Source organism: Pelecanus crispus, chromosome 3 (assembly GCF_030463565.1).
Source record: "Pelecanus crispus isolate bPelCri1 chromosome 3, bPelCri1.pri, whole genome shotgun sequence".
Lineage (NCBI taxonomy): Eukaryota > Metazoa > Chordata > Aves > Pelecaniformes > Pelecanidae > Pelecanus > Pelecanus crispus.
This window is the reverse complement of record NC_134645.1, coordinates 124,527,202-124,539,439: the sequence shown is the minus strand read 5'-3', so window position 1 is coordinate 124,539,439 and position 12,238 is coordinate 124,527,202. Positions and strand designations below refer to the sequence as shown.

The following is a 12,238-nucleotide window of genomic DNA, read 5'->3' as shown; positions in this document are numbered from 1 at the left end:
AGGAATAACCTGTAAGAGAAATAGTCGCTTACAGTCAACATTACCTTTTCATATGCTGTAATACTCACCTGGTAGCAGCAACAACCACAGACAACATAGTACCAATGCACTGAAGTATTGCTACTAATGACAGCCTTACAATTGACCTAAATTCAAATGTCATCTCATTGTTACAGTTATATTCCATTCTTTACTGACTTTAACTCCACTGTCTCTTGTCTCTCTCTCTTCTTGGTGTCCATTAGTTGCAGAGCTTTAAGATATGCAACAGTCATCCTTTGCTCTTCAACATTTTGGTTTTAATCATTGGAAAAGATCTGTCTTATAATGTGGGAAAGGAAGAATCAAAAAGGGATAGAAAGGGTGGGAGGCTGCGACCAAGAAGTGGAAATGAACCCCTACGATGGTTCCACAAAATCTCTGTGCCAAATGGGTCAGAAATCATGCAACAGCTTCCCTGAAAATGACTGCTGCAGTAGTCTATATGGTAGACAAATTCTCTACAAAATATTTCAGAAGTGCAGTACATGCACATCCCAGCAATTATGCAACATTAAATGTTCTACTTGTGTTAAAAGGACTTTTGTCAGAAGGATGGAAGTGGCAGTTTTCAACTAATAGTACTTGTAATCATAAAGTAAATCATGCAATACGGAGCAGTGTGTAACTGAGTTATAAGATTCACATAAGCAAGCAGAATTCTACCTCTGTCTGTCAAGAAAAAAGGTTCTGTAAAAGGATCTTTTTATCACACTGCGAATTGCTCCAGAGAGGAATCTTCATATCTCTGGATATTTTAAATATTTATCCTTGCAAGCTGCCTAGCCCAGAAGGCTCATATGTATGAATACATCAATTAAAGTTGTTTAATTTTCAGCATATCAGACTGGGGAAAGGGAAAAAGGAGCTAAAATTCCAGACTTCCTTTCTGGCAGCAGCTTTTGCCCTTTATAGGAGCAGAAAGTGACTTACAGGTAAAAGCAACAAGGAATGAATTAAAATCTCCAAAGCATTAATTTTTTATAAGTACAGTAGGGCACACCAGCTTTATTTCAAACAGGCAATGCAAAAGAAGGTGTAGCTTCTTAACAGCTCTGTCTAGACACAAAACTCTTCTTGTCTTCTGTTGTTTTGTGCCAAAACCCAGTGAGAACCAGCTATCAAATAAAAATATGGGAGAGAAGTGCAACTCACCAAGATGGTCACCACCAAATACTGGAAGTGATTGCGAAGATTAGCAGCATGAGTGCAGAATAGGACAAAGTTGCTCTGCTCCAGCTGTTGAAGACATTTGGTGACAACCAAAAAAGAAAGGAAAATTAAAAAAGACAAAAATAATGTCACACTCCATACTAGCCAAACATAGTTGGTGACTGATTTGTTAAATGTAGGTTTTGGGAGTCACATTCTTCCCTTTTTGCAACAATTTAAAGAAGCAATAACTCTCCTGCTATCACTGGGATAACATGCCAATGATATTGGGGAAAGCAAGAGGTAAACCATGCACCTAATACAGCATAAAAATGACCAAAACAGGAAATGCCTTATGAGACGATTCTGTCTAAAGGCTTTATTCCCTATGTTGCAATTGCCTTGTCGTGTTGTCACAGCCACAGCTGCAGACTACTGCAAGAAATTGCCCTTCCTTTTCCATAGCAATGCCATAGATCTTCCACCAGAAGCTCTGACTCCACAACAAGTTACTCTTCAGCTGGAATTACACTCATGCCAATTTCCTGTAGTAAAGCAGCTAACTGCTGGGTTTGTATACAACCTTGGCTGTGGAGTGTAGCTTTGGGTTAGATATCTCCACAAGTCTCGGTACTCATTGGATGGGAGGATCTAGCTGACTGTGTTATAATAACAGATGAAGCCACTGCCACCACGCTTTTGCAGAACTCAAGGGAGTTCTGAACACCAGGATATGGTTCAGGCCCAGCTCCAGCAATTCTGCAGAAGTGGAATGACAGAGGAGGATTTAATATTCATGCCACAGCAGTATGGTCAACTCTTGTTCCTTTGTGCACTTGTAGATTTTAAGTGGCCAATCATCTGTATACAAATTAGGATAAAAGTTATATCCCTTCTCCATTGCCACCAAAGCCTTCCCTAGCTTGCGTCCCAGTTTACGCTGCCTTCATTTTAGATGTAGAATATCACGCTCTGGGATTATGGGAAATGCATCTTTATCTGCCTATTCCTTTGCTCACCAGGAATCCACTCAATTCCATGAAAGCAGTGCTTCTCCCTTGATTAACAATAGCAAGGATTGCTCATGCTGGCTGAACTGGAGCGATACAGCTTCCAGCTTCTGCCTCCCCTCACACCTTCCCTTCAGTCTGTACCAGTAGAAAAATAAAGAGATATGGACTGACAGAAGATCTTTTCCTCTCTGGGTGTTGTCAGCAAGTAGTTGGCTGCCAGCAACCAGATGTGCGCTGTATCCTTACTGACTGAATGGATGCTGGAAGGATCTGGACCATAAGGGACCATTCATCTTTCATCTTCTCCCCGCCTCTGCTGTTGTTCACAGTGCCTCCAGCTCCCAGACATAAGAAGTGCTTCTGCTACTGTTTCTCACCCTTGGGCCTTCCAGCAAGGACTGACAGTTGCTGTAAAGGACAGCCTACTAACTGTGCCCAAATACAGGCCAACAGGAACCTTCAGTGCTTCTTTGGCAAACAAACTTTTAAGCAGCCCTTCCAAGGAACTTACTAATTCACCAGGACTGCTGGTGGACACAGCACTGCTCTCTTACATGCCCTGTTCTTGCCCTCTGTCCTGATATCCACCTGATCAATGGCTCATGTGACTAAGAGTCTGTTGAAAATGTGAATATTATTTGCTTTTCAAAATAAAGCCAACTTCAACTGATATGTACAGGCTCACATTAAAATAACATATTTACCAAGCTGAATGTAGCTCAAAAATCACGCTTTAAAAAGACTGCTGGACTATGGAGAGTAAGGGTTACTTAGTGGCTTTAAGCTTCTCTCTGTGGGAGGATGTATTGCATCTTTTTGCAAGAGCCACATTCAACTGCATGTCCTCATTTGAAAATTAGCTCTATCTAGCTCTGAGACAGTTAAGACCTCCTGCCTCTGAACATCTTACTCTGACCTAATGCCTTCCATCACAAAAGACTCCATAAGAACCAGTTCAGCCACTATCTGAGAACAGCCACCTATGCAAAGGAAAGGGGCAATGGTTTAAAGCAGCACACACTATAGAGAAGAACAGAGAGAAGAGAAAAAGCATTCTCTGAGCAACTGAAACCACAGGAGACTGTAGATGGATAACATATAATGACCCAATCTGGGTCACTAGGACTAGTTCCTCACCTTTTATGAGAAAAAAACCCCATCTTTAAATGGACAGGACTTTGGTTTTGCTTCTCGTTTGAAAGAACCATCTCCAGCTGCACAGGACCCCAGGCACCAAAAAAGGACTCTGGTTCCCTACTGATTTGTAGGGGAAGGCACCACCCCCTAGATCACCACCTCCAGTCACCAGCCAAAGGTTATTTGCATTTTAGCTGCCGCAGACTCTCCCATGCTGGGACTGGAATGAGGCCAACACACAGACTCAGAGAGTCTGAAGTTACCTGAACTGCTGTCGAGATGAGAAGAAATGAAGCTGCAAGCTTCCCATATGGACCATGCTTCATGGTGAGTCTAAGCCCCTTACAAAAAGGAATTGCTCTCTCTGAATTTAAGGCATAAGGATCTAAAAGGAGCAGAATACATAAAATGACAATCTTTTCCAGAGTTGAATGTGAAATAATAATTACTAAATCTGGGCATAGTTAAGTATATCTTACCATCTTTTTCCTTTACTCCAAGAAAAAGAATGACAATTCCAAGAAGATACACACCTCCTATGACCCCTGCTGCAATCATATAAACTTTTGCCTTTGAAAAGAAAAAAGACATATTTGAAATTGTGACAGGAGAACGACAAGCCATTATAAAAATTTCAGTCCCTTTCTGGTGAGTCATCTGCAAATGAAGAAATGGCCATCTACATACAGCCAACTATCTGTCTTTTACCTCTCTGAAAAATGTTCACTTCTGCAGTTCATTTATAAACAACACCTACTTTAGGATAAATCCAGGGCACATAAGTATATATTTCTTGGAAAAAAAAAAGAAGCTGTGAACAAAAGGGCTACTGTGTTGGCAACCTGAATGTTTTAAAAATTTGCTTATGTTGAGACTACCTGTAGACATACACAGTCATCTATCAAAAACATGCAGCATCTGTAGAGTGATTCTAATTTTCAGTAAATCCAGTTGACCTAGCTACACTGACTGCAATCTGTATCTTCATGCTGGGTGGGATAGGCCTCAGTACTCATGTAAACATAATTACAATGGTTACTGCATTTATACATAATGATAATAAAAACTTCCTTTAGGCTCTAATGAATTTTAGAAATCACACTTTCATGCCTATTTTTTTGATAATATGGTAGCTTGCGTGCTTGCTTTCCCAGTTACTTAGTGAAATACTCAAGCAAATTCAGAAATCTTTGCTGCTTATTAGCCAGGGGAACAAAGCCTCCAAGGATACCTCCCACACCATCAGAACACATTTATTGTTTCTAACTCTGATTACACTGACTCTGGAATAAAGCTCTAAAAAATTATTTTGCTTTAGTATTCTGTAATAATTTATTTTATACTGTGTTAGCAAAGATAAAATAAGTGCTGGTTATAGAGCTTTATGACACAGTGATTATTTGATAGCAAAACTGAATCCCAAATTACCAGTTGTATGTTGCAAATGAAATGATTATAAATCTAGGAAGCAGTTGGTAAATAAGCATGCAATTACAAGAATGTACTCCCAAATATAAAGTTACTTAGTATAGATGCAAAGGTAGTCAGAGGAACCATGTAAGCGTAGACAACCTTCAAGACAACAGCTTTTGTTAAGATATTTACATTTCAGAAGGGGACATGCTGAAATAAAGGAATGCAGGACTATTCTTTATTTAGGATAAAGGTTTGGGTTTTTTTACGTCAGAGCTATAAATTAAGTCACAGGGTACTTTTATACTGTTGGTTATGGCTTGCACACAGTCTACAGACTGCAGTATTGTAGATACCTGAATTCACTTAAACAAGGTAATTTCAGCCTCAAAAGCAGCCTAGCCAGGAGAGAAGGGGCTGAAAAAAAGGACAGTAACAGGATTCCATTATGAATTTTATAGTTCGTGTCTATCTATTTGTTAATTCGCTTGAAGCAATTGAATTAAATGCTTTCTTTCACAGGTCACTGTGAAGTGTAATTTGAGCTTAACTATCAAGAATATTTATGGTAGGCTAAATAAGATTCTCTGACCCTAAAAAAAACTTGGTAGCCCATCTACAAACTATATCAATATCCATGCTTGGTTTCCAGTAGGAAAGATCCACTCCTAAGCTTACAGCAACAACTTCAGGAGAACTTAGAAATAATCATTTCTTCCACTTCCTTTCTTTAATAATGAGCAAACTAATTCATTAGGTCTTCTTTTAAACTAGGTGTGCTCTTGAGCAGCTAAGAATTACTCCTCATGACAAAAAGGGTCAGGGGTCACACTCCTGAATGGCACTAAAAAAACCAGTCAAGATTCAGCCTCTTCTAAATACTTTGTTTTAGATTGATGGAGGTACTTCAGGTTCATAGACCCTAGTCCTGCCTCAACTTGTAACTCAATGTCTATCAGTAATACAACCAAAATTCAAGATTCAACATCTCCTGTTGATCATGCAGTTAGGTGTGTATTCTCTTGTGTGTGGTGTAAAGGCAAGCGCCCTGTCATGTGCTGCAAGCAGCTCCCCTTGTGTGGCGCGGTGGCCATGCATGCTCCTATAATCCAACAAAATTGATGCCAGGTTATGTAAACGGCAAAAAATTCTGGTCCTTACAAAACAGGGCAGCAGGGAGTGAGGTGGGTTGCCAGAGCAGTTCATTCAGAGTATGGCCTCTGCACAGGCCTGAAGAGTTTTTGGAAAAAAAAGCAGGAAAGAACAAGGAGTAAACAGAACTTTACCCATGGAAAACAGTTGGACAACATAATCCAGACCATTCTCACCATGGGATACTACTTATGTACAAAACCTGAGAAGGTGACACAAAACAGTGGAAGAAGGAAAAAAACAAAGACCAAAACAAATAAACAGGAAATCCTCACAAAAAATGAACACGACTGCTTATAAATAAGGAAGTGAAATGAAGAAGGTAATATCTTTAATTAAATCAACCCATATAGTTGGAAAAAAAAAAGACAAGTTTCCAGTCACACTGTTAACTTCTTCAGATCTGAAAACTGTGTGTCTAAAAGCTTTTCCAGTGTTTCCCAGTGTTCATAGCTAGTTTAATGAAAGATATTACTTCTACCTACAAACTCTGGCTATTTTAGGCTTTGTATCTGCTATTTTTTCAAAATAAAAAAACTACTTAACATTCAACTCATTGTGAAGCTTCTTTCTCCACCTCCCTCCTACCTCAAAAAGGACAGGAAAGCACATGAGGTTAGACAGAAAGGAAATAAATCAAGATCATGTTTTTTTTTTCCTTGAAAGCCATTTAAGAGATTTGAAAGTGGAAGTTGGTGATTATGGCATAAAGCAGATTCAGACAGGGAATCTGCTGCACAATGAAATTCAGCTTGCTCCACAACTTTTCAAGCTACTCCTCTTGAAAACTCATAGAGCTGTAATAGCACAGTAGTTTTCTACATCAAGCCATTGTCCTAGAAGCTAAAAAGGAACACAGGATGATGTTCTGTGTCTTGTTAAAATACACACTAGAAGTTACCTAACAAGCAGCTTCAAAAACACTTTAATCAGCTATAAAATGGCATGGCCACTTACAGAAGCAGCCCAGCTCTCCCCAGACAGTTTCCCAGATCAGCTCTCTGAGAAGCCTTACGATGACCTGTGCCAAAAAAGAAGGATCAGGTAGCACAGAGGCAGAGAATAGTGTCTAGGAGTGGTGGGAGGCAAGGCTTGGTCCCCTTCCTGGACCACCAGTGCCAGTGCCAGGCTATGCAAATTCAAAGCATGCATAAAAACATGCCTTTAGCTTGTGATTTTACTGCTGCTGAAGAGTGGTAATAGGAGCTATTCAACTACAATAAGCAGAGCACGAATACGAACATCCTGAGTTGAACCAAGCACCTGAGATTAGACTCAGGTCAAGGAATCTTCACAGGGAATTTTATATATCAGTTAGTACATGCACCAAGAGAGAAATAGATGAAAATATAAAAAGAAAGACTGAATGTAACAATTGGTAAAATGGAACCAGCAAACTGCTGATTTCACAAGTGACATAGAAAAAAAACACTACACAAGGTAATTGTTCGATTTGGGGCCTGTTTCAAGACCACTGGAAACAATGGAAGACTATAAAATTGTGTTCACTGAGGTTTGGATCAGGTTTTAGGATTTTATCCCAGATATAAAACCTTCTCTGTTTCTCAAAAAATAGCAAACTGAAGCATGAAGAGATTGAATTACTTGTGCAGGATTACAGGAAAAATCTGCTGTGGAAAATGAAATAAACAAGAATGGAACTCTAGGTTCATTCCACACGTTAACCACTGAGCCCTGCTCCCACTAATTGCCAGTTACCAACCATTTACTTTCAACAGTGCTTTGTACCTTCACAAGAATACAGATTCCAAGTGGGCAACTTAACAGTTTCGTTCACCTAACAGCCACTAATCTTTACAGGAGATCCCTAGTGATAACTACTTTGAAATGTAGTGTTGCTGAACTGAAAGACCCTGCTATAGCCACCATTTTTTTAATAGAATCACAGTTATTTGGGTTGGATGTGACCTTTAAAGTTCATCTAGTTCCAATCCCCCTGCCATGGGCAGGGACATCTTTCACTAGATCAGGTTACTCAGAGCCCCGTCCAACCTGACCTTGAATGTTTCCAGGGACAGGGCATCCAGAACTTCTCTGGGCAACCTGTTCCAGTGACTCACCACCCTCATTGTAAAAAATTTCTTCCTTATATCCAGTCTAAATCTATTCTTCTTTAGTTTAAAACCTTGCCCCTTGTCCTGTCACTACAGGCCTTGGTAAAAGGTCTTTTTCCATCTTTCTTGTAAGCCCCCTTTGTATATTGAAAGGCCACAATAAGGTCTCCCCGGAGCCTTCTCTTCTCCAGGCTGAACAAATCCAACTCTCTCAGCCATTCTTCATAGGAGAGGTGTTCCAACCTTCTGATCATTTTTGTGGTCCTCCTCTGGACCTGATCTAACAGGTCCATGTCTTTCTTGTGCTGGGCACCCCAGAAGTGGATGCAGTATTTCTGGCGGGGTAAAGTAAGCTTTTCTTACTAAGGTTGTATTTTAAACTGTAAATCAGCCCCTAGTGAAAACAAGGGATAGCCATATACCTCCTAGCTACTTTACAGTTTGGCATCTTCAGCAAAGCTCCTCAGTGTAATTCTGCTGTCATGCTGAGAAGTGGTTGCAAAGACAACAGACGGGAAGCCTTGTTTGCAACGAGGTTGTTGTCTCAGCTCCAGCGTTACTAATTTCAAGGAAGTCATGTTCATGCTCATCCGTCTGGATGATATGGTATTACAGATCCCCCCACCCCCAAGAGATTTTAGCATGCTCCCACAGACACTTACTTGATGAGAGAGGGGATCTGAGGGGTCTGGAAAGCTGAGAGTGTCATGCCAGGAGTCGGTCGTGTTTGCTGGGGGATCCACAGTGCAGTGATGAGAGACATGAGCACTGGCCACAATCTGCCCCTGAAGCGCAGCTCCAATCAAGGTCCCAAGCACTTCCATGGTCATTCCTAAAGAAGGAAGCACAAATGTGCACTGAGGATGAGAACTCAATAGCTCCACTGTCTCCAAGCTTGCTCATTTGTCTCACTGAAAAGAAGCCTCATCAAACCATTTTCTTTTACAGAGAACAAGCAGAAAAAGCAATACCAAGAACAGCAGAACTGGAAGGTCAGTAATAGAACAGTTTCAGGGAAAGAGAGTTTTGTCATCTATTTTCTGATCAGCTTTTAGAAGCCTCCATGGAAAGGCCTCTTTTATACAAGCTGCATGATGGGTATGGCTGAGATTAAGAGCCACAGGGGGATGACATAGAAAGCTTTAATCTAGAGGACCAGAGCGGAACTACAGTTTAAATGTTGAATGCCATTTTTCCAAAGCAGGACTAGGAGCCATAGCATCAGACTTTTCACCTCAGGCTTGACAGTAACTTGTGAAACATTTTTCAAGCCACTTATCTGATCTGTAAAATAAAATTATACTTACCTCAGGCTTATGTTGGAAGTAACACAGCTGCAAAGCTCTTGGAAAGAGCAGATGCTGTTAACTGCCTAAGGCCACAGTCAGGCAGAACTAGCTACTTCAGCCTCAGAGAATGATTCAGATCACTAACACTCCAAGTACCACCAGAACAAGGGATCATCTAAAAAACCAACCACATTGTCCATTTGGGAAAGCAAAGATCTAACCATGGGCATCCAGCTTCATGTACTCAAAATCAGTCAACAAGGCAGCTAGTTGTTACAGCTCCGTCACAGGCGAGTGGTGAGTAATCTGGGCTCTGGAGCCTTTTCTCCCTGAGGGATTTCAGACCTACCACTCCTGTTTCTATGCAATATGGCCATACCCAGCATCCCCACGGCAGGGAGATAAACTGAATTCCTGTCCTAGCTCCAGAGGCTATTTGCACATTTTGCATAAAGATCCATAGGGCTGAATACATGAACAGATTAGGAACAGGACCAAGACTCCCTGTTTATGAGGGAATGCTCTTCTCATTGACCTAAAAATCAGGCTTTTTTTTCTACTTATTCTCTCTCAGTGGCCCCAGGAGTCCCATGTTCCTTTCTCAGAAGCACCATGTTGGGTTTTGAAGGGCTGCTTCCAGAGGGGGTTGTGTCCTGGTGGTTATCATACTCTGCTGGGAAGTGAGATGTGTTTCAAAAGCTCCTAGGTTCAGGTTTATTCAAGTTCTCTGCTCTGTAACAGCCTTCCTAGGTGACCTTGAACATACGCCTTTTTGTGTATCCTTGTAAAGGGATAAAAGTACTTCTCCACCTAACGGGAAGGCAATGCACACAGACTGCAAGGTGTTCAGACACTGCAGTAATGACGTCCGTATGTAGCTATGGAAGATCAAGTAAGGAAAAGAAAAGAGAGGGTCTCTAGAAGACTTGGATCATTTACACCATTGTTAGTACATTCCCAAACAGAGAATGCTTCTGAATGGAAAATTTGAGGCTTCACGTAACATTAATTTAAACCAATGGGGGGTAAAAAAAATCTTCCCCAAACTTCAGATCCAATCTTACTAGCAATGTTATGATTCAGTCCATACACACCAAAATGCTGGCAGATGGTGGAAATCCTAACCTTAACCTTATCTGAAGTGTTTGGCCACAAATTAGTCTCAGATGGGCCTTGCAGAGCTTCCAAACTGTTGACTACTCAGTGCAAAGCCAATGCACCTGAAGCACACTTTTCATTCAAAACACCACCTACACATTTATAACCTTTATCTAGGTCTCTACCTCTGTATTTTGCCAAGCACTTGCATAGAATTAAGCATCATTATAGGCATCATTATAGGGAACAGAAATACCACCTTTGTGAAACCTAATTTTCTAAATAGCAGCAAGAGCTGAGAAACAGAGAGGTTTCAAAGTTCTTGTGTGCTCAGAATTTATGACTTATTACTTTCCACCTTAGCTGGGAAAGCTGATCTTTCAGAAAGCAGATTGTCCTTGAAGTAAGTTATATTTTGCCCAGAATGTAAGTAGAATTTATGTTAAAGCAACTTTGGAATCCAGTATTCTACCATGCATTTATAGTAAGGAGCAGGACAAAATTTATAATAAGCAGTTCTGCTTCTCTCCAGTAGAGGGTAATTGATCCTCTGATCCCAGCCTTTTTTTTAAAAGCACACTTCATATTACACAGCTGGTTTTCTTTAAACAGTTGAAGAAATGCCTGAACAACCAACTGCATCCAAGAAAGTCTATCAATAAGAAGAATTCTCTATGAAACCTAAAGAGAGGCAAAAGTGTTTAAGTAAAACACTTGTTAAAAATAAAGAGAAAAAAAAAAGATTCTCACATAATCATAACCATTACAAGAAAAGTTGGCTCCAAACAAACATAATTTCAAAATATACAAAAGTATCAACATTTGAAAAGTCAAAACTATGGTTCATTCCACCACCCTAACTTGGCTTAGGAGAACAGCTGTACACTCGAAAGTTAAACCCTTTCTGAAAAATAAAATGACACTATAAATGTATAACACCTCTCAGCCATGGAGTTCAACAGCTTTTATGAGCACAAATTTCACAGGCCTGTGAAGCCTTGCATGGGACTAGCAGATAGGAAAGCACATTTATTTGGATCACAGCCTCTGAAGACATAAAACCAGACAATAGAAAACACTAGGTACACGGATTTAGTTAGAATTTAGGCCAGATGACTCAGAATACAGTCAGTGCCAAAGAATATAACACAACTGGAATCTCCTGCTGTTTAGTCCTGTCCTATGACTGCTAGCCCAGACTTTCTCTTGAGATAGTTGATGATAATGCAAATTACAACTGTTCCATGTGGCCGGAAAGGGATTGGGTTGCTCAGGGGGTATTGTATCCAGAATTTCTGACATGATTTTTTTAGCACTTCTGGCCATTTCGTTGTGCCTCTATGGTCTAGTTTTCAACATACTCAAGCAAGTTTGTTGAGGGTTAGAAGGGCTAATGGAAGAGAAAAGGGCTCTTGCCAGGAAGAGAAAACAGTTGCAACAAAAAAATTACAAGTTACTCTAAAGCAACACTGAAGGACAAGTTAAGACACAGAAAAGTCTTTCATGTGACATTTGAACACACTCTTCTCTTTACCTTGCTTAATGCTGGTGGCCGTGAGAGACAGCAGTTAAGTAATAAAGAAGGCATGAGAACAGAGCTGAAGAGAGTAGGAAGGAAAGAAACTGTTCTAACGTTCTTACCACTTTCTTGGTCTGATCGATTTGCTTCAAAGCAAAAACTTTGTCTGGTTTTGGTTGTTAAAGAGCCAGAGATATGGTCTGGAAGCCCTCATTCTTTTAACTAATACAGTCAGAGTGCTAGTTATATTACAGCAAGATCCATCCCTAAACTACCTGGTATATGTTAAAATTAAACAAACACAGATGAAATAAAAAGAGACATTTCAGTTGCTGTGAACATGCACACAAA

General features: G+C 40.3%; 1 protein-coding gene across 1 annotated transcript in view; it reads right to left on the bottom strand.

Annotated features, from left to right (window-relative positions):
- The window catches only part of MFSD2B (MFSD2 lysolipid transporter B, sphingolipid), a 44,433-nt gene that overhangs the window by 12,170 nt on the left and 20,025 nt on the right, over positions 1 to 12,238 (bottom strand). The window contains exons 6-9 of the mRNA XM_075708133.1: positions 8,644 to 8,813; positions 3,821 to 3,911; positions 3,605 to 3,726; positions 1,195 to 1,278 (exon numbers count right to left, since the gene is read on the bottom strand). Of these exons, the coding sequence (XP_075564248.1) occupies positions 1,195 to 1,278; positions 3,605 to 3,726; positions 3,821 to 3,911; positions 8,644 to 8,813 (467 nt within the window). The remainder of the gene's footprint in view (positions 1 to 1,194; positions 1,279 to 3,604; positions 3,727 to 3,820; positions 3,912 to 8,643; positions 8,814 to 12,238) is intronic.